This window comes from Panthera onca, chromosome B2, assembly GCF_046562875.1.
Source record: "Panthera onca isolate mPanOnc1 chromosome B2, mPanOnc1 haplotype 2, whole genome shotgun sequence".
In the NCBI taxonomy this organism is placed as follows: domain Eukaryota; kingdom Metazoa; phylum Chordata; class Mammalia; order Carnivora; family Felidae; genus Panthera; species Panthera onca.
The window spans coordinates 53,106,240-53,127,708 of NC_138343.1; the positions used below are offsets into that span (position 1 = coordinate 53,106,240).

The 21,469-nt window shown below is 34.2% G+C and overlaps 1 protein-coding gene across 1 annotated transcript in view; it reads right to left on the bottom strand.

The window, feature by feature from the left end:
- The window catches only part of COL21A1 (collagen type XXI alpha 1 chain), a 125,790-nt gene that overhangs the window by 11,821 nt on the left and 92,500 nt on the right, over positions 1 to 21,469 (bottom strand). The window contains exons 16-20 of the mRNA XM_060615790.2: positions 9,341 to 9,385; positions 7,266 to 7,319; positions 6,008 to 6,061; positions 3,048 to 3,101; positions 1,377 to 1,448 (exon numbers count right to left, since the gene is read on the bottom strand). Of these exons, the coding sequence (XP_060471773.1) occupies positions 1,377 to 1,448; positions 3,048 to 3,101; positions 6,008 to 6,061; positions 7,266 to 7,319; positions 9,341 to 9,385 (279 nt within the window). The remainder of the gene's footprint in view (positions 1 to 1,376; positions 1,449 to 3,047; positions 3,102 to 6,007; positions 6,062 to 7,265; positions 7,320 to 9,340; positions 9,386 to 21,469) is intronic.

The window sequence follows — 21,469 nt, forward strand, 5'->3', positions numbered from 1 at the left end:
TCTTAGATAATGAATCTGCAAATTAGGAAAGATAAGCACTTGCCCTCAGATGAACTTGGACACTGTTTCCAAATTTCTTTCCTCCCTCACCATGCTCTCTAAACATTAAGAGTTTTGTGTTACAGCCAACAAAATACAGGTGTTCTTTTAAAGGGCAAGTTTTGAACAAGAAATTTCTCAAAACCTCAACATATAGTCCTAGTAGGTTTATGTAATATTCACCAAGGTTCTGACACTTAATTGCTGCCCTGAGGGTCATCCCTGTCTCAGCAAGTGTTGCCTACTGCTCACTGGAACAAAACGGTCAATGATCATACTGGTTATAATAACCTAGGGGCCAAGTGCATGACACATGAGAAACAGAAAAATGAAATGGTAGCAAAACCAAAACAGCAAGGGATATAAAGATGAAGATGTAAGAGTTTGTATCTTTTCCAGAATCAAGGTCAACATATTTACTTTTAGACTGAAATGTATATATTTGCAGTGGCATGAACTTCTTTGGCAAACGGGCTGTCAGTTGTTGCTTAAAACCACCAAACAAATACTATTTATATAGATACAGCTTCGCGGTTCCTTTTTGAGGAGAGAGAGTATGAATCTAAAATGTTGCTCTCTTACCTCACCAAAACATTTTATATCAGAATACATGATTTGTATTTTAAACTCCTTAATTTCAAATGAAATTCTATGCAATATAATCTTTCATAAATAGGAACTGCATGGTCAAGTGTTCTGGGTGTAGTTGTTACTATTTTAGACCTTTGTCCCAGTTTTGATAAGAGTAATATTCACATTTTAGTAAGAGTGCCAGACATTGAATACTTTTCCTAAAATAGTCTTGACTCACTTGGACCGACTGCAAAACAATCTGAATTTACAGGCTTTACTTAATAGAATGTTTATATTTTCTGAGCTGCATGCCTCATCCAAGGCCTTCATCTAGGAGACAATACCCATGCAGGAATGTGAAAGATGAGACACAGCTATGGGCATGCGATTGATCATATTACACATATACCAAATATAAAGGTCATTAAAAGTACAGTCAGTCCAAATTGTGCTACTTTCACAAAAGGAAGACTTACATGCTAATAGCTGATTAAAAGTTAATTTTATCCTGGGGCACCTAGGTGGCTCAGTCGGTTAAGCGACCCACTCTTTGTTTCCTCTCGGGTCATGATCTTGAAATTTCATGGGTTCAAGCCCCTTATTGGGCTCTATGCTGGCAACACGAAGCCTGCTTGGGATTCTCTCCCTCTCTCTCTCTTCCCCTACCCGACTCGTGCCGTCTCTGTCTTTCTATATAAATAAAAAAATAAATAAACTTTAAAAAAAAAGAAAAAAGTTAATTATATCACCTAAACAATGCATACCTTTTTTCCTTGAACTCCCGGCAAACCCAGGTATCCCGGTTCTCCTGGGGGACCTACTGCTCCTTGTTCTCCCTAAGTAACATAGAAATTACATAAAGATTGCATACCTATTGCTTATGAAAGACACCACTGTTTTTATCTCTACATAAATCCCAAATGTATAACTGATGGTTACAAAGTTTGTTGACCTTTAGTTATTACTGCAGAAATAGTAAAGAATGAAAAGTTTATGGGAGTCCCAACAAAACTTCTTGTACCTTTTCCTAACATTGTAAGTTAAAATAATTCTGATAGCATAGATTTTAAAATTTTATACATATTTTTCATCTTTATTTTATAGCTTCAACAATAAATAGTAAAGCAGTGATAATAAACATAGGTATCTCGTTTTGTTTGCTAACACTTTCTCTTCCTCCTTGAGACTGCTTATTCTCATACTGCTACTTTAAAGAACCTATTTTATTGTTAAAAAACTGGTGAGGAAACTACTAAAATTGCTGAAAATCTCATTATTCATTGTTTTTATTTTGTTATATATTTTCTCACAAACACACAATACACAATTTAGTTACTAAGGTTTTCTCACTACATTAGGCCTAATATATGTCTTTCAACAAGACATATGAATATTGTGATGTTCTTTATATGCCATTATGTTTTTAAAACATAATTTTAAATTACAGAATAGTACTTAACTGTAGTGATTTATCATCTTTAATAAAATGCCTATTGTTACAATTGGTTTTCACAATGTTTATTTTTATAAACAATATGGGGGTGAATGTCTTTGTAGTTAAATCATATGCACACTTATGTTGGTTCTTCATACACAGGGAAAAGTATTTTCTTAGAAGTAAATTCTTGAGTTGTTTTCAGTACAGGGAATATTCCATGACTTATCCCAATTTTTCTACTCTGCATCATCCCACAGGGATTATTTCCTTCATGGAATAAAGATTCCTTACAAGTCTTAAGTAAGAACATTTTCTGAAAGTATATAGTGACGAATTATCAATGACATTTAGGTAATGTCTGTAAGACAGGGGACGAAAACCTGAATTTGCCTCATGGTTTTTGGTTTGAGTTTTACCATTAGTCCCAAACTCTATCACATTAACTAAAGCCTACTGTCTTTTGTGGAAACGGTATTGCCTCTTTACTTACTAGGCCCACTCCTGAGCGAATGATTACTACTCTAGATTGCTAAAGGCTTGAAAAGAATTAAAAATCCTATTGAAATAAACATCAATTATTTGGTTTGGAGGAAACTGGTATAAGCAGCTCTGAGTCCCCACACTGAAGTCCCATCAAGCAGTAAACAAAGGAATAGCATCACTTGTGAGAGTCATACACACTTCCTTTCAGTTACAGAAGACAGGGATAGTCTCTGAACCAAAGAGTAGGTTCATATAAGCATAGGGCTTTTACCATTTCTAGGAAAATCAAGCCAAAATATATTTTGTCTTTTTTACCTAAACTGTGAGAAAGTGTCCCCAAAACAATTGAAACCCCCCATTGGCCATTTTCTTTCCTGAATGAGAACTCTGTGATAGAGGTAATCCTTAATTTCATGTAACTTTTCTTAACGGATACACATAGTAATCTCATCAAATAATAAAAGGGACTTATAATATTTTGAATGTATTTCCAAATGTATCAAATGATAATTACCTTTAGCCCAGAAGCCCCAGGCATCCCTTGAAGTCCAGGTTCACCTTTATTTCCCTGTCAATGCATCAAACCATTTGAGTTAAAAAAAAAAAAAAAAGTCATAATATATCTGATATACACACTTAAGGGAACATCTTTTAAATAATTTTTATATTTCCAACTTTCCACCTGTTTGAAACACAGACTCTGTAGGTTAAGCCTATTTATTAAGAAAAAACTCTTGTAAGCAAGGAATGGGTCTGCACATTTATAAAGCTTTCCAAAAGTGTGTTTTAAATCTAGAAGCTCCAAGTAAGGGAAGAAATTCAAATCCTCAGGCACCAGTGCTAATTAGCTGGGTCTCCATACCGCACAGGCCAGAGCCATGGATTTTGACAACATCCTATACATTGAGAATCTTCATATTTCCCTGTGTCACTTTCTCAGGATGACTCACCTTCGGTGTGCAGTTGAAGGAAAGAAAATTAGATTCAAATGTACAGTGGCTTAAAAATATATATATATATGTATGTATGTATTACATATATATGTATAAATGTATAAATTGTGTGTGTGTATACACACACACACACATGCATATATGAAAAGAAAACTTTGTGTTCTTTTTCAGGATTTAAGTGAAGTCCTTTCCAACAAAAGTTTGAAGGACAAGACCAACTTGACAAAGAATACAAAATTATAAAAAGGGTGGGATATACAGAGAGAATATGTCTGCTGGCTAATAGGAGAGACTGTCAAAGGTAGTGTTGGTTTTCATACACATTCTGATACCTAAAATCCCAACCCGGTTCTGGCAAAAGCCAGAACCAAACTGGATACACTAATAATTAAGGTAACCAACTGCATTTTCAGCTTTTGAAAAGTTTTCTAGGTTGCTCATGTTGAGAAACATATGAACACAATATTTGGACTTCATTAAGCATTGAGCACATAACAACGTTATTAAGCCGTGGAGCATTGGTTCCTTAAAATATCTAATTTTACAAGTGATTCAGCAGAAATCCAGAGGTGACAACTTGCTTCAAGTCACATGACTTGATTATGTTAACCTATCCTAATGTCATTTAGATAATAATTTTAAAAACTGGAATATAGTATGTTTCAGTGGCTATTTTTTAAAAAGGTATTATAAACCAAATTAGAAGTTTTCTAAAGATCTACCACAAAGTTTCAGCCTCATCTTTGCCCTGTTTAATACAGCTTTGTTTTTTTGGTCCCACTCTAGAATTCATAGCAACTGATAAGGCATAGTTCACAAACATATTAGTTGACAAAATAGGCAGGGATAAAGTAACACACAGGTAAGTAACCTACAGCTGATGGGCTGACTCCAGCCTAATGCAGGCTTTTGTAAATAAAGTTTTGCCAGAAACAGGCACATCCCTGCTTGTCCACTGCTGCTTTTGTATTACAAGAGCAGAGTTGAGTAGTTGCAACAGCAACTATATGGCCCTCAAAGATTCAAATATTTACCATCTGGCCATTTGCAGAACACCTGAGCTAACATACTACATGAGGAGAATTTGAAGTGTTTCACTGAAGAGATTATATTTAAAAGGTAGGATTTTAACACTTCGAATCTATTTTTAACAAAATAATTGCACAAGTACAAGATGAGAGGAAACGAACTTCTTAGTAATTCATGTCAAAATAAAGTGATTCTGGAAACAGCCACTTGCCTTCCCAGCCATATCAGCAGAATCTACTCAAATGGCTGATAACACAAAGTATTGTTATAAAACCTTTTATGGAAGTTCCAGTAGATTTAATTGACCTCCTGCTCAGTGTGAGCCAACAATGTGAAGTGGCTGATGAAATCTTAGGTTGAATTCTTAAGAATTACAGCATCCAGAACACCCTGGGGGATCCATCGTATCCCAGTTACTTAAGAAATATACAACTACCCAGCATCTTCTTAGAAAATGACTTTGAGAAATTATGGAGAATCTCCACTTGGCAGGCCCAGTCACTCAAGGGTTTTACACCAACTCTGTGCACACTTACTACTACTAGGACTCCTCACTCCAAAGATTCACGAGGGTCTACCATTGGTGAAAGGGCAGATACTTTTCCCATGATGTTTTATCCTATTTCTTTCTCTAAGTAATTTAGAAATTAAAAGTAGAGTAGATTAGGTTGTCTACTCATCTACTCATTCTGCATGCCAGGGTCTATTTCCATGCAACATTGTCTAGTTAGAGGGTCAATGCTTCTAAAACAGCAATTCCATCATTTCCTTTGGAAGGTTGTCCTACTTTCTGTAATCATTAAATAGTTGAGAATAGTCTGAGTCTAGCCAGAATGTACTTGATTTGACCCTTCTAGTAAACCAAGAAAAAAAAATAGTTCTCTTAGCACAGGATTCTATACATCTAGAAAATGGTCAAGGCATGGTATTTGGAGTTGCAATTCTATCTTGAAAATAACCTAACCTGACATCCTGAATACGTATGTCAGGTTTGGCTGACATTTTTTAAAAAATGAAAGTAAAGATAATACACTATTTTACCCACAGTCCTGAAGGAGAGAATGCCTAATAAAACCCACTAAAAGACATTTTACAATAAAAACTCCGTATACATCCTACTAAATAAAAATATCAAGAAGAGGACTCAGAAATTGGCAAAAGTCATCCTCAATCAAAACCACTAATCCTCTATATTGGTGAGGTTTGACATGAAACTCCATAGAACTCCACATAATCCTCAGTGCCTGTGAGATGACAATAAAGGAGAAGAGGGTCAAGTAGTGAGAGATTCTGGACTTTTTCCAGCTTAAACAAGACCTGCATTACATTAGCCTACTTTATACAATTCATTTTGTCTAAGGTTTCATTCTTACAAATGACTGTTCATAGAATTAAAACCACACTTAAAATCAGTATAATTGAAAGTTTTGCTGAGGCACACAAATGGTAATTTTGCACAAGTGTTCTGTCTTATTAATTTCATTTTATTTACCTTAGATCCTGGTGTTCCAGGCTGACCCGGTGAGCCATCACGTCCCATCATACCCTATATTTTTAAGTGGAAGTTTCAAGAGTTTTATTTCCTTCAATAAAGTATAATAAAAAATCTAACTATGAAAGATAGCCTGAAGGCCAGCAAAGACCTCTTAATGTGGTTAATCAAATAACCTACAAATAGCAAAAATTTCTGGAGAGCTAGTAAAAGACAAATGTAAAGGAAAGTTCATTTTTTTCTACATTCTTACTTTCTTCCTTATGTCATGATGACTAAGAATTAGGTTTCTTGGGGAGCCTGGGTGGCTCATTTGGTTAAGTATTCAACTTCGGCTCAGGTCATCATCTCAGGGTTCCTGGGTTGGAGCCCCGCGTTGAGCTCTGTGCTGACAGCTCAGAACCTGAAGCCTGCTTCAGATTCTGTGTCCCTCTCTCTCTCTGCTCCTCCCCCACTCATGCTGTTTCTCTCTCAAAAATAAATAAATTTAAAAGTAATTAAGAATTAGGTTTCTTTATAGATGTTATCCTGGTCAACTTTACTTCCAATTTCTATTTTCTTAAATGATATTCTGAAAGAGTGACAATCTAATAAATTCTCTGAATATAACAATCTCTCTTCAAGTTACAAAATAGTCATATTTTTAACTAGCCATATGACTCAAAATAAAACAACAATAACTAGCAACAAGGAACTGATTTAATTTGGAGTCTACTTTATTTTTTAAGTGTTTATTTAGAGAGAGAGAAAACACAAGTAATGAAAGGGCAGGGGGAGAGAGAGAGAGAGAGAGAGAGAGAGAGAGAGAGAGAGAGAGAGATATAATATATGAGAATGAATCCCAAGCAGGCTCCATGCTTAGTGTGGAGCCTGACACAGGGCTCGATCTCACAACCATGAGACCATGACCTAAGCCAAAATCAAGAGTTGAGATGCTTAACCAGCTGAGCCACCCAGGCACCTCTGGATTCTACCTTAAATGCCAAAACAAACATTAAAAGACATTGCTTTCTCTTAAATATAGCCAAGGAAATGTGATGAGCAAAAAATATTCAATTAATATCATCAGGAAACATAATCTCAGTATGGTCATATTGAAAATACCATGTCATCACTATTATGCTTTGCTATCAATTTAGTATATTATTTCACCTATAAAATGTAAAATACACTAATTCATAGCATAGGGTGCAAAATATTAGAAATGGCACATAATAACTATATTTCATATATCCTGATAATAATGACATTAACCTACAGGAATCCCTGGAGCTCCTTTTTTTCCTAGTGGTCCTTGAGGCCCAATTTCTCCCTAAAAATCAAATACAGATCAAATTTAAAATTGAAAATTATCAGTTCATTTCAATGAATTTCCTACCAAAGCATTATAGAATAAAAATTCAATACCAATCAGCCCAACTGCTTCCCCTTTCTCTACTGTAAACAGAAGCAACAGAGTGTAAAAAACATGGTACATGGTATCTTAAAGATCTGAGCCAAGGGTCTATGGAATCACTAAGTCAAATATTTTTATTAGAAAATCAGGAGTGATACTGTCATTGTTTGAAAGGAAGATCTGGAAGTTCACACAGAGTTGGTGAGGAGAGACAAGAGGGACAAGAGGGAGAGACAAGAGATCAATCTATTTATCATAGATTAAGAAGTATAACAGTTAACATAAATTAATAAAAAAATAGGATAGAGAATAATAGCATTTTTACTTCAATTTCTCAGATTTCTATACCCTACAAGCTAACTAGGTACTCCAAGGGAGTCTGAATCTTGAACATAAAAAAACAACAAACAACAACAAAAAAACAACAACCAACTCTGGAAAGAACATCTTCTGTGAGGGAGTTCTGGTCTTTCAAGAAATGGGTGAAGTCTTCAAAGATCCCTTATTTTAATTAAATACACTCTGAGTTGGGGCTATGATTAAAAGGATTCAGAACAATGCAGAAATCTTGCCAGAGGTCAAGATGCAGAAGCCAAGAAAAGGCCAGAGGCATCTAGAATGCATGTTCAGCTCTTGGGAAACTGAAACAGTGGGAAGAGGGCAGGAATCTTTAATACCTATGATGACCCAGGACTCTAAAAGGGGGCTGACATGGTACCCATGGCAACCAACAGGAGGCAGCTCTCCATGCCCCGATTAGGCTGACAGAACCCATGCCAATTAACATGAAGCAATGAGCTCATATTTAACAAGAAAGAGGAAGCAGCAAGCCACAAGACTGAGAGTTAACAGATAAACAAAGGGCATTTGGTGGAATTGTTAAAACAGAATTAAGAACAATACATGAGATCTTTACTAATTAAATAATGGAATCATGAAAGACTATTAGGACTGCAAATGAAACAAGAGGCTATCAAGAATAAAAAGATGTTATTAAAAATTTAAACTTTTAGAAAAGTATTTTTTTAATCAACTGCTTAAATAACAGATTAGACACAGTAAAGGAAGAATAATTGGGCAACATATCAAAAAAATTTAACCAGAATGTAAGAAGCAAAGATATAAAAATAAGATACTCTTTAGAAACATGGATGGCAATATGAGAAGGAATAAAATTTCTCTAACTGTAATTCCAGAAGGAAGGAATAAAATTGGAAGAATTGTAATTTGGAGATAATGGATGATGTTTTCCAGAGTTAATGGAAACAATACCACACAGCCAGGATCAAACTGAATTCTCCCCAGGACGACTAAAGAGGCTGTGTATCTAGATATACTGTAATGAGTTTTAGACCAAAAAAACAAAAAAAGCAAATAAAATACCTTAAAAGAATCCCAAATAAAGGGACAGATCACTTACAAAAGAACAACACTTAGAATGAGAGCAGATGTTTCATAGTTAATAATGGCAGTCAGGAGACAATGGAAGAAAATCCTCAACATGTTAAGTGAAAATAATCATCAACTCTGAGTTGTATACCCTACAAAATTATCTCTCAAAAGCAAGAGTAAAATAAACATATTTAGAATTAGATAAATCTGAAAGTTTGTTACCAAGATATCTGTACTCAAAGAAATGCTAAAGAAATAGTTCAGAAAATAGGAAAATTATCCCAAAAGGCTGGTCTAAGAGCACAAGATAGAAAAGTAACCAAGTAAAACAGAAAGCATATGTATAAATCCAAATTAATATTATCCATATAGAACAAAACAAAAACTAATTATAAGGACAAATAATACTTTCTGAAATTATATATTTCAACAATTAACTATTGCCACTAATGTGGTAAAAATGCATTCTATGTGAAGATATCAACACTTTGTACTTTTAATAAACAGATCTAGGCCTAAATCTTTCAACTTTCATTAATACTCACCTTTTGTCCCATTAATCCTTGATTTCCAGGAAATCCAGGTAGTCCCTAAAAAGTAATAAAGTAGAATCTTAATTAAAAAACAAAACTATATATATATATATAGAGAGAGAGAAAGAGATTGATTGATTGAGAGAGAGACTGTATCATTAAAGAAGAATAAGTCCTAATCAGATTTTTAACTTGTAAATAATGCATAATTTCAAACCTGTATCATCCACTTACACTATAACACTGCTACTGATAATAATCCAATTTTGGAAAAGAGAGTATTTATGAAATTCATTATTATATGAACATCCACTGGTATTTAAAGTTTTAAATAAAGGCTTTCAGAAAGAAAAGCTTATGAGGGTATTAATTAACTTGATTTTTCTTTGAGACCAACATAAGTGATAAAATAAGAAGGATATTTCATTTGAACATATTCCTATATTATTTAAAATGAATAATGCAAGAAAAACTATCACATCATAGGAGTTCAGATTCAGTACAACAGTTCCAAAGGCGCCCACTGTCTCACAACCATAATTAAAAACTAACAAGACTAACCAATATCCTCCAAATTGAGCCTTGAAACACCCAGGAACCTAATTTCTTGTATGAAATACATCAATCTTTGTCCTAATGATTTCCTTACTGACACAATCATGAAGAATATGCAGATCACATTTGAGAAAGAAATACAAAGAGCTCTTTCACATGTACAGTCCACATGTATAAGTTCTAGCAATTTTCAGAGAATATTAATGATCATTGTATACATTTGAAAATAACAGCACATTCGTTAACGGGAAAGCAATTCTACAGTCAATGAATTTACCAAAATAATCTTTCACCACCCAAAGCAAACAGTGATGGTACTAATCAATTTTCATTTTTATTCATTTCTCTTAGCTCCTTTCTTAATGACACTGCAGTTGAAATAAGTAACATTTGTATGTATATATCTATGTAGACAGACTCCGGCAGGAAAAGGAACTTGAAAGGCCAGGAAATTGGGCCCCATCGGTATTTCTTTGAAAGCCCTCTGCATCATCAGGGCTTTCGAAGAACAGCAGTACTCCTCAGAAAAGCAAGGCAGGTGGTAGAGAGGCCACTGTCAATGAGATCAAGTTATCTTCTATTCCAGGGAGAATCGGCCATTTACTTGATTTTCACATCTTGATTTTATTAGCACAATACTGGTCAATGTGTTAGCCACAATTATAGTGCAAGACATATGCATACAGTTTTAGTTTTAAAATCTGAACTTGAATCATAAATTGGAATTCAATTTGATTCTATTTGGTTCCATTTATTTTGCCACAGCACCATACCCTTTGCAGAGAAAAGATGTATCTGAGCAATGACCATCAACCAAGGGCTTGTAGTCTAGTTGAAAACACAAACCTTTAAAAACATACTAACTAGAAAATAACATAAAACCACATACATTTTAAAGTGACGTTATAAAATATGAGCATGGTGTACCCTAAAACATAAAGTAAAATTAAAATATTTGACTTGTATGTATAAAGAACATAAAATGATATGAATTATATCCTTCCAAGGTGGGAAATACATATTCTTAATGTAATCAGTTAAGACTAATATTGTTTCAAATAAAGGCCTCCATTTCAATAGACCATAATTTGGCATGAAACCATCTGTAATCAGCTCCCATTCAAATACACATATACACAAACCCACTATAGGTTTAGACTAATTTCTGAATTTAAATAAAATCTGTAAACTCTTATCAGATACAAGATGGCCATACATTGTTCTATAATGAAAGAGGTGCAGCTGTGGCCATTCAGTGTCCTTTAGCCCCACGAATCCCTAAAGGGGTTGTGCAATTGCTCACGATACTGTCAGACCTGAGGAACTGAATATCTTGCTGCATGGTGCCCTTTATTGTTTAGTTTCATCACTATTCAAGTCTCTATGCCCTCACACAATCAATATCAGTATGAATCAGTTACAGATATCCTACCCCTACTCTTGTTTTCTGAAGCCAATTTCAGGGTCAAAAAGGCTACATCCTCACTGTGGAGGAAAATCGGAGTAACACCCAGGCACCCTGGCCTCCACCTCCCAGAAGCCTTGAGAGCCCCCACAATTCATTTTCTGGATCCGATTTGACATCTTATTATCTAAATAATTATAATACTAAACTTGGTCTATATTTGAATAGAGCCTCAAATGTTATTTCAGCATATCAGACATTGAGGGTATTCTGGGGGGATTCCAGATCTGAAAAAAATTCTTTTTCCTATTGTCTGCTTAACATGTTAGTAAAACATTAAAATATATTTCAGACATATGAAGTCATGTATTTTATGCCCAACTATGCCAAGAAGTCTTATTTTAAAAATATCAACCAAAAATATGTAAAACTACATAATATTAAAAAAGAAAATGTAAACCTGATTTATGAAAGCAATTCTTGGCAAAACTAACATAATACCATGAGCATGCCTAGAATACGAGACTGTTGACAGACTAACCAGAACTGAAACCAATCAGAGCTATATTAGTTAATAAAATTCTCCTATATTTTATTTTCCTGGGCTTCCACTTATTGAAATTCACTAAATTTTGCCAATTTTACACTAGCAGAAATATTATTCAAAACCACTTGAAATTTAGCAGTTTGCTGATCCAAAGTACTTAGTAACAATTACTTCATACAATAAATGTTTTCCAAGCAAACTATTTTATATTTCACTTTTGGCCTGGGTGGTTCTGGATTCAGGCAACTGTGATAATGTGTAAATAAAGACAGAAACAAGCATTTTATTTGGTAAGAGTAAAGGGGCATATTTCCCCCCTTCTGTGATTTCAGTTTGGGTTTGAGCAAGAGTAGAAAGTCAACTGGAAAATCCTGCATAATGTTGTGGTGAAAAAATGTAGACATTAAAAAAATGTTCTAAAAGCTTCTCTGTAACCGTTAAACCATTGATGTATAACAAAAAAGTCATTAAGAATTGAAATACCTATTTTAGAATAAAAAGTCTGGCCCTTATTTCCTAAAGACTACAAAGAAGAAATGTGTCCATGATACATTATTTGGAAAAGATAAAACATCACTTGATACTTTCTCACGTCCCATGAATGCATTTACCTTACCCCTGAAATCAGAGCATCTTGGATCCAACCTGCCTGTAAGTAATGTAATATTTTCAGTGTAGTAAAAACAAATCTAACCTGTTAATGGTGTTTTTCAGAAGTTTTTATTTATTTAGAGAGTGTGCATGCATGCACACATGAGCAGGGGAGGGGCAGACAAAGAGGGAGACAGAGAATCCCAAGAAGACTCGGAGCTGTCAGCACAGAGTCCAGTGCAGGGCTGGAACTCACAAACTGTGAGATCATGACCTGAGCTGAAATCAAGAGTCAGACGCCTAATTGACTGAGCCATCCAGGCACCCCCATTAATGGTATTTTTCAAAATTTGTAGAGTGGTAGAGATATTTAATATACAATTATCAATATATTAGAAGCATGTTATGTTTTCTATTATATCAAGAAGTGATGTGTTTGTTCCTAAAGATTCATGAAGAAAAAGCACCTATGTTTAAAGTATTGTTCTTATTAGCTACAAAAAAATCACAATGATTATTATGATTATTAGTAAAAAGCATAGTGGAAGCAGTTACAAGTTTTGACAATGAAGTCAGCCAGCCCATTATCCGGTGGCTGATGGACTCCAGGCCTGTTATTTAAACTGTGGAATCTTAGTATCCCCATTTTTTATATGATGAAAGTAATGGGATCTGCATCACAGAGTTGGTACATTATATTAACTCTCACAAGTGCTCAGCTCAATGCTGCACATTAATGAATACATCTTCATGACTGTCTTTTCACAGCTCCTCCCTGACCTTTGAAAGTTGTGAAATAGATGAAGTCAATTCTCTCCCATGTCTCAAACTTTGTCCTCCTTCTCCAATGCAGGATGTTGTTGGGTTTTTGTTTTGTTTTGTTTTGTTTTGTTTTGTCTTTCCACCTTTCTCTACCTTTGTTTCCAAAATCTCCCAGTATACCCATGATTGATTCCAGCAATCTAAGGCTTCCCTTGGGGGTGCCAGATGGTATTGCCCCTCTTCCATTAACTGTGCCTTTTCCTGTTTGGCTAACTTTAGGACTTTTGCTTTTTAAACATTTATATGTAGTTCATCACAATTGTTTCAGAAAAAAATGTAACCAAAAGTTTCAAATATATTTTCAGCTGATCCTCATGGTTTTCAATCCTTTTATAAAATTCCACACTAACTGACAGACCACTATGAATGATGTACGAAAGATTATTCTGTGGTAAGAGAAGTCTAAAGACAAGTAACTCACAAACATAGCTGCCAAACCTAAAAGAAACCAATATATAAATACTTGCAATAAACCCATAATAAGGAAATCACCAGCTTTACTATGTCCCTGAATACTTTAACACAGTTTTACAACTGCCTTTAATCATCAAGGGGAAAAAAGTAATCTGAGTAACATTGGATGAATTTATTCTTCCCTAGCCTACAGATCAGGACCCACATGGGACTGAACCCAAAGTATCCAAAGATAAGTCATTTCAACAGAAAAATGCTTTGGTAAATATTTCTAGGATACTCATGTTTATATACAACATAAAGTGTCACCAGTTTGACATAAAAAGTTAACAGGGATATTATCAGAAGGAAAAAGTGATCTGGGAGCCCCGTACAAAGTTGCTTAATGTTACAGGCATTTTTCTTTGACATCTAAAAGCATTTCTATGTTTTTTTAAAACGTATATTTATTTTGAGACAGAGAGAGAGAGAGAGAGAGAGAGAGAGAGAGAGAGAGAGAGAGAGCGCACACTCAAGCAAGCAGGGAATGAGAAGAGGAAGAGAGAAAGAATCCTAAGCAGATTCCATGCTGAGTACAGAGCCTAATTTAGGGCTCAATCCCATGACCGGGAGATCATGACCTGAGCTGATGGACGCTCAACTGACTGAGCCATCTGGGCACCCCTCTACATTTTTTAAAGGCCAAAAAGATATTCTAAACAACTTGGTTATTGTACAAGTATCATTTTGAGGGACAACACAAAAAAGAGACAAATGTTTAACAAATTAACATACCTAAAAACTCAGAAGAGAAGGGGGACAGGTTTCAGAGACTCAGGGACGGTCTCTGCACTACCCACATCATGGGAAGGTTACATAACCACCCTGAACCCAGGAATCCAGAAAAATAACCTGTCCCTTTACATTATTAGCAAGTGATATCATGCACGTAAAATATATTAGTGAGTTAAAATGAATGTATGCATATAGACACATTCAATTCCATTTGAAAGTAGTTCCAAAACTTTTTTCTGCTTTAGAATTTATGATCCTCTGAGAACCTAAAAAATATAGACCATATTTTTTGGTACATGGAGCTTCACCGTATAACTCAAAGTGTGATGAATTTCTCAGTAAGGAAAAAAAAGAAAATGAATTTTTCAAAGACCTTTACAGTCAACTCAGTTGCTTAGAATTTATACACTTTTTAGAGAAACTGAATTACTCTTTAAAATTTTCCATATGATAGAAGTCAACAAAAAAAATTTTTAACATCAAAGGTGAAACTAGTTTGATGATGAAATCAAATGAATTTTTAACCTTAATAAAATAAAAACCAATTATATGAAAATTACATCTAATTAGTTGTCCATGTATCTTTTATTTATAACCTATTTTTTAAACATGCATATATTGTTACACCAAATCATATTTATTGTGCAACTCAGCCCACTGTGAATTTTGCTCTGCTTATAAAATGTATGTCCCTATTTTCCTATTGAAAAAGGAGATAGTACACTAAAAAGCATTCACTGAAAGGAAAAAACTTAAAGGAAATGATGTTTTCTATTGACTCATGACAAATTACACACATTTAGTGGCTTAAAAGAACATCAACATATTGTCTTAAGGTTCTGTAGGCCATAAGTAATGCATGGGTCTCACTGGGCTAAATTCAAGGATTTGTCAAGGCTGCACTCCTTTCTGGAATCTGTAGTAAAAAAAAAAAAATCATTTCCTGATCATTCAGGTTACTGGCACAATTCAATTCCCTGTAGTTCAGGGGGATGGGGGAAACAAACAAAGTGTTCTGTTTTCTTGCTAACTATAAACTAAAGACCATTCCCAGCTTCTAGAAGTTACCACAATCCTTGGATCATGGTCCCCTTCCTCCATCTTCAACAGCAGCAACTGGCTGGTCAAGTCCTTCTGGAGTTGAATCTTTTTGACCCGTTTCTCAAGCATTTTCTTCCACTTCTAATTATTTGGGATTAGACTGAGCCCACTCAGATAATCCAGGATAATATCTCCATCTCAAGGTCAATGAACTTAAATCACAACTGCAAAGTCCCTTTACAATGTGAGGTAAATGTCCTGGAAACTAGGACGCAGATATCTCTCAGGAGGAGGAAGAGAGTCATTATTTTGCCTACCACAGAAATATTACCTAAAATCCAAGGACCAGATAGTTTCTAATTTATTTAAATGTCTCCAGGGTCCTGAAGATGGAGATCATTGAAGTTCAAATTATGAGGCCACCATACCCTAATAACAAATCCAGTCAAGAATAATACCTAAAAAAGAAACCTCCAAGCTCATCTAATTTAATACAAACACAAATGGATTTACTATAATGTTAGTAAATCAAATATAGCAGTGCATTAGAAAAGCAGAGAATTAACAGGGCTTGTTTCAGGATGGAATGAATGTTCAACATTAAGAACTATACCCATATGATACATTCACATAAGTTATTAATAGTTTAAAGGAAGAACAATACAAAAATCATCTAAAAAGTACTGAAAGTGAATTTTATACAATTTATCACGCATTACTAAAAATTCTTAAGAACCTAAGACTAGAACTTGGTAAACCTAAATCTGAATCCATTGGAAATCGATTGCAAACATCATACTTGGTGACACACTAGACATTTCTGCTTAAAATCAGTAATAAAGGCATAAGCTATATTTAGAAGTAGCGATTCCACTTACAGGAATGCATCCTTCCCCAAAATATTGCATAGTATATGGGAATATATATAACATCAATAGGAGAAGTTAGATGAAATACATCATCCATGCTATAAACGAGATAGACTTTATATTCTCTAATATCCAGATATGGCAAAACATTTATAATACTGTGAAGTAAAATAAAATTTCAAAAGACATGACTTTTTATCTTAAAAATGTGTATGTGTTCTGTTTATGTATTTGTATACACAAGTTTGGAAAGAATCTTAATAAATGAATAACGATTGTTATCTCTGGGCATGGGGATGGGATTTGGGTAAATGAAGGCAGATTTTGAAATTTACAACACAATTTCTATATTTTTTTGCCTATTTCAGAGAAGTATATAAAAATGAATAATACATAAATATAAATAAAATAAAATGTACAATAAATAGAGGCATCTAGGTGGCTCAGTCAGTTAAGCATCCAACTCTTGATTTCAGCTCAGGTCATGATCTCATGGTTAGTGAGATTGAGCCCCACAATGGGCTCTGCACAGACAGCTCAGAGCCTGCTTGGGATTCTCGCTCTCCTCTCTCTGCCCCTCCTCCTGCTGATACTCTCTAACATTTTTTGAAATGTACAATAAGTAATAAAAGTTTGCCCACAGTTTTACATTGCAAAACTTTCTCAGAAAAAAATATATTTCCCCTCACATTTAAGTCATTCAATAAACGACTGCTAAATATTTATTTTTCAAAATAAAAAAGTAAAGATTCTAATGGTTGTGGCTATTGGGCTAAACACACACACACACACACACACACACACACACACACACACACACACACCCATAGGGGTGCCTGGGTGGTTGAGTCATTTGGGTATCTGACTCTTGATTTCAGCTTAGGACCCAGCCCCACATTGGGCTCTGTCTTGACAGCATGGAGCCTTCTTGAGGTTCTTTCTCCTCTCTCTCTCTACCCCTACCCCATGTACTCTCTCTCTCTCTACCTCTCAATATAAATAATTTAAAAAAAAACTAAAATAACAAGAAGTACAGTGCAACCTCAGAGATTGACTCACTGCTGTGACCTGAGAGGGTAACATGTTAGCTTAGTTTCACACCTTGGTAGGTTATTCTCACAGAATACTTTTCACACATTGCTAAAGACATACTGTTAGACAAAGGCCTCAGTCTTCCCATCTAGGGAAGAATAATAAATACTGTGTTTAAGAAGCAACTTCCTTGAAAAAAAATACAGGAATTTGGCATTTCTTCCTCGCCATTTCTTCCATTTCTCTGTAACAGAAGTAACAGAACTTTTCTAAATAAAAATGGTAACACATCAGGTCTAAACATTGTTTTTTTAAAGACTATAAACATCTTCAAAGCAAATATCTAGGATAACTAATAACCCAAAAGTTTCATTCAAGTTATAACAAAATAAATTTAAGTGACCAAATTCCTATCTTTGTGAGGATTTATCTATCTTCATATAAATAACTTTAGTCTTATTCAATTGCATGCAGATTTCTATTTTCCAAGACAGATTTGCTTCTGAAGTTTTGTCAAAAAGTTATAAATGATTTTAAATACATCAAGAATACTGAATCCATTTGGAAATATAATTTCATATTATTATTCATGGCAATATTGAAATTTATTTAGTCAGAGAAAGATATTAAAGCACATAGAACCTTAAAAAATAATGAGGTAAATAATAAGATAATAATTCCATTTTCATTTACTAATGTCACTAAAATTAATTTTTCTCCTGGAGTAGGTAACTTTTTCTACTACCTGCATATTTCTCTATTTTGATTAACCTGTATCATAGTCTTTAATATCACTAGTTTTCTTTTTTTTTTTTATCAGACACACATAAGATAGCCATTAAAAATGCAGTTTCCTTGGTTTCAGTTCCTAATTCTGATACATTAGGACTGGAATGGGCCAAGAAATGGAACTTTAATAACCATCTCTGGAGATTCTGATTAAGGTACTCTGGATCAGAGCTGGAGAAACACTGCTCTATGTGTACTGAAAAAAAAAAAAAAAAAGACTCTTGAACGTTATTTGCATTGGAGTGTTAAGCTAGAATAGTCATCAAAGAGTTTTTTTTATTTATGATTATCTACCAATTAAATTTTCTTATAATCCATGTTATGTCTCTCTGGTCAAAAACAACTATAGATCATTTCCCCACCAATTTTTAACCCTTTATCAAAATTCTTAATACTCAGCCTTTCATGATTAACTTCATTTGCCTTTAATGGCATTTAAGAGTCTTAACCTACCACAGGCTTTTCATATAAACTTTTGTACAATATGTTTATTGAGTAAATTTTCTATTTCTCCTAACTGGAGAACAATTGTTCCATCTAAAGCCACCGGATACAGTATTGTACATTCTGTGATTGCTAGCAAATATTAACACCTGACTCCACATCTCAATAAGAATCTGCAACAATTCAGGGCAACTAGGTGGCTCAGTTGGTTAAGTGTCTGACTCTGGCTCAGGTCATGATATCACGGTTCATGAGTTTGAGCCCCACCATCAGGTTCTGTGCTGACAGCTCAGAGCCTGAAGCCTGCTTAAGATTCTGTCTCTCTTATTCTCTTTCTCTGCCCCTCTCCCACTTGTGCTCTGTCTCTCTCTCTCTCAAAAATAAACACTAAAAATTAAAAAAAAAAAAAAAGAATCTGCAACAATTCTAAAGTTCTCTAATGGTGGTTTCCCATTTTGTGTGATTAGTCATTTCATTCTTAAAATCCATTGTTCAGAAGTTCTCCATATTCCACCTAAATCCATCAGTTAAGTGCACTCTTTTTATGTAGCCAGCAGAAAGAAAATTCTATCACAACAAAGAAATTATTCATTGTTTTTAAAACTGATAGATCATAAAACTCTTTAGCCCTGATTTTAGTATTAGTTTATCAAATCAGTCTTTATACTTCACCCGCAAGAGATCTTCACTGAAAAATCCTAGTCCCTATGTTCTAATAAAACTATTAAAAGAAATTAATATCCCAATATTATTTGATAATTTCCATTGGATTGAACCATTAGGGTAGTACATGACTTCTAGAATATATTCATAAATACTAGTCTACTCATGATTCATATACTCTTTTGTTAAAACATACCTTGGGTTTTTCCCCTACAACCCCTGAATTATCTATCTATGCCAAAAGCATTTCAAAGCCACACATTTTTAAGGAACCAAAATTAAAACAGCAAAGCAGCTATGGCTTAACTAAGCATACATTTCAAACAATAGAACACCTCAGTATTCAAAATTATAGAAATCATTTTTATAAACCATCTAAGTACCTAGAACTATTGGCAATCAATTACTTATTAGGAGCTTACCTCATCATCAAAAATAAAAATGCACATTGGTATAAACAAGTATTTTTAAGTGCTCTTTCTCAGATATTCCCCATATGTATTTTACACACCCTAACATACTGAGAATATAAATGATTTTCTGATGTTCTCAGGGACATCAAACATTTGTCTAGTGCTCAATGTGGTAACCACACTCAAGCATTTTGAAAATATTTCTTAAAATATAAAAACAAGAGCTGTTTAGAATGAAATAATCTAGTTACCAAAGTGTGCACTCCACATCACATCAACAATGTATTCGTTTCCACACTTGTGAAAATAGAACGAATGGAAAACATTCTCATTTCGTCTGCTAAAATAGCCACTAATATGGATCATGAATCCAGTATTAAAATATATATGCCTTGTCTTAAACAACATTGTTAATTCTGTAGTTTCATGCTTTGAAAATGGAGAATGTATTTGGACTAATTCAAAAGTATCGTATGATACCTTATAACAAGATTAAAAGTATACAAAACAACCCCAGCCCCTGTATGACTAAAGAACATAATTTTAAAGTCAAAGTCTTGAAAGCTTTGAAACCTAGACTAAATATCCTGTACATATGGTGATGTAAGCTTCCTGTCACCCATTCTCCAGAGGTGGATGTAATCAATCCCCATGTCAGTGAGAAGTGAGCCTATGTAAGCAACATGAAGATTCTATTTACCCATATTATATGTTAACCATTCTAAGAACTAATCACACGTCATTTCCTAGGTTCAATTACATTCAACGCTCTTGTCATTTCAGAAATCGATAAAGCCTTTTTGAATTATAAGGAAACAAATAAACAAGGGAAAGACTGAAATAAATCCATTTTAATGCTGATCAATAATTTTACAATGAACATATTTAAAAGATTTCTTCAGAACAGAAAAATGATCAGTACCATAAACACAGAGCCCCCAAATTTAAAATCCATAAAGTCACTTTATTAAAGTTGTTTGATGGTGGTCTGGTTTACTCTGCCAGTGGAATCATTTATAATGGAAAGAATTAAGTGAATCATTTGTTAAATCTAGTGGGATTTTATTAACTAATTTATACAGATAATGGGCCATTTGTTTTTTATGTTTAAAGAAACAGATACAATATTTTCATAGTCACTACAAAGCCAAAGGCCTTATTCTGGGAAACCAAAAAATTGCAGATATCACCGAACAAAGTTAATCACTCCTGCAGATAAGTCAGACTTATACATTATTTAATTTAGATAAAACCAACTTCAAAATTCATTCTAAGGGTTTACTCTCAATCAGGTTTTAAAACATAACCCACCCTGGAATCAGCAGGGGATTATTACAATAATAAATACAATTCAATTTTTCGAATATTCTAAGTTGTTAAATGCGAGCTGCCTTGATACTAAGAAATGCCACGTGAAATTCTCAGGAAACATCGGGTTAAGCTTGTTTCACTCAACACATAACAAGGATGTGCCCTTCCTGGTGCCTGAAAGAAGAGTGGGAAAAAGATGTTACAAATCTCTACAGAATATTTTAAAAAGCTTATTACTCAAATGCCAATCAAATAGGAACAAAAACAGAACTTGGGTTTTTCTCTTCCTAATAATTTCTTCCTTCTCAATATAAATTAAAAAATACAGTCAAGTAGGTAAATAAGGATACCTCCACATTGCTAATATAATAAAGTGAATTATTCCACATGGGAAACCACCATAGCCTTTTGACATTAACTTTCTCCCAAGAAGTTTATGGATGTCTTTGGCTTATAAGCAGAAAAATGACA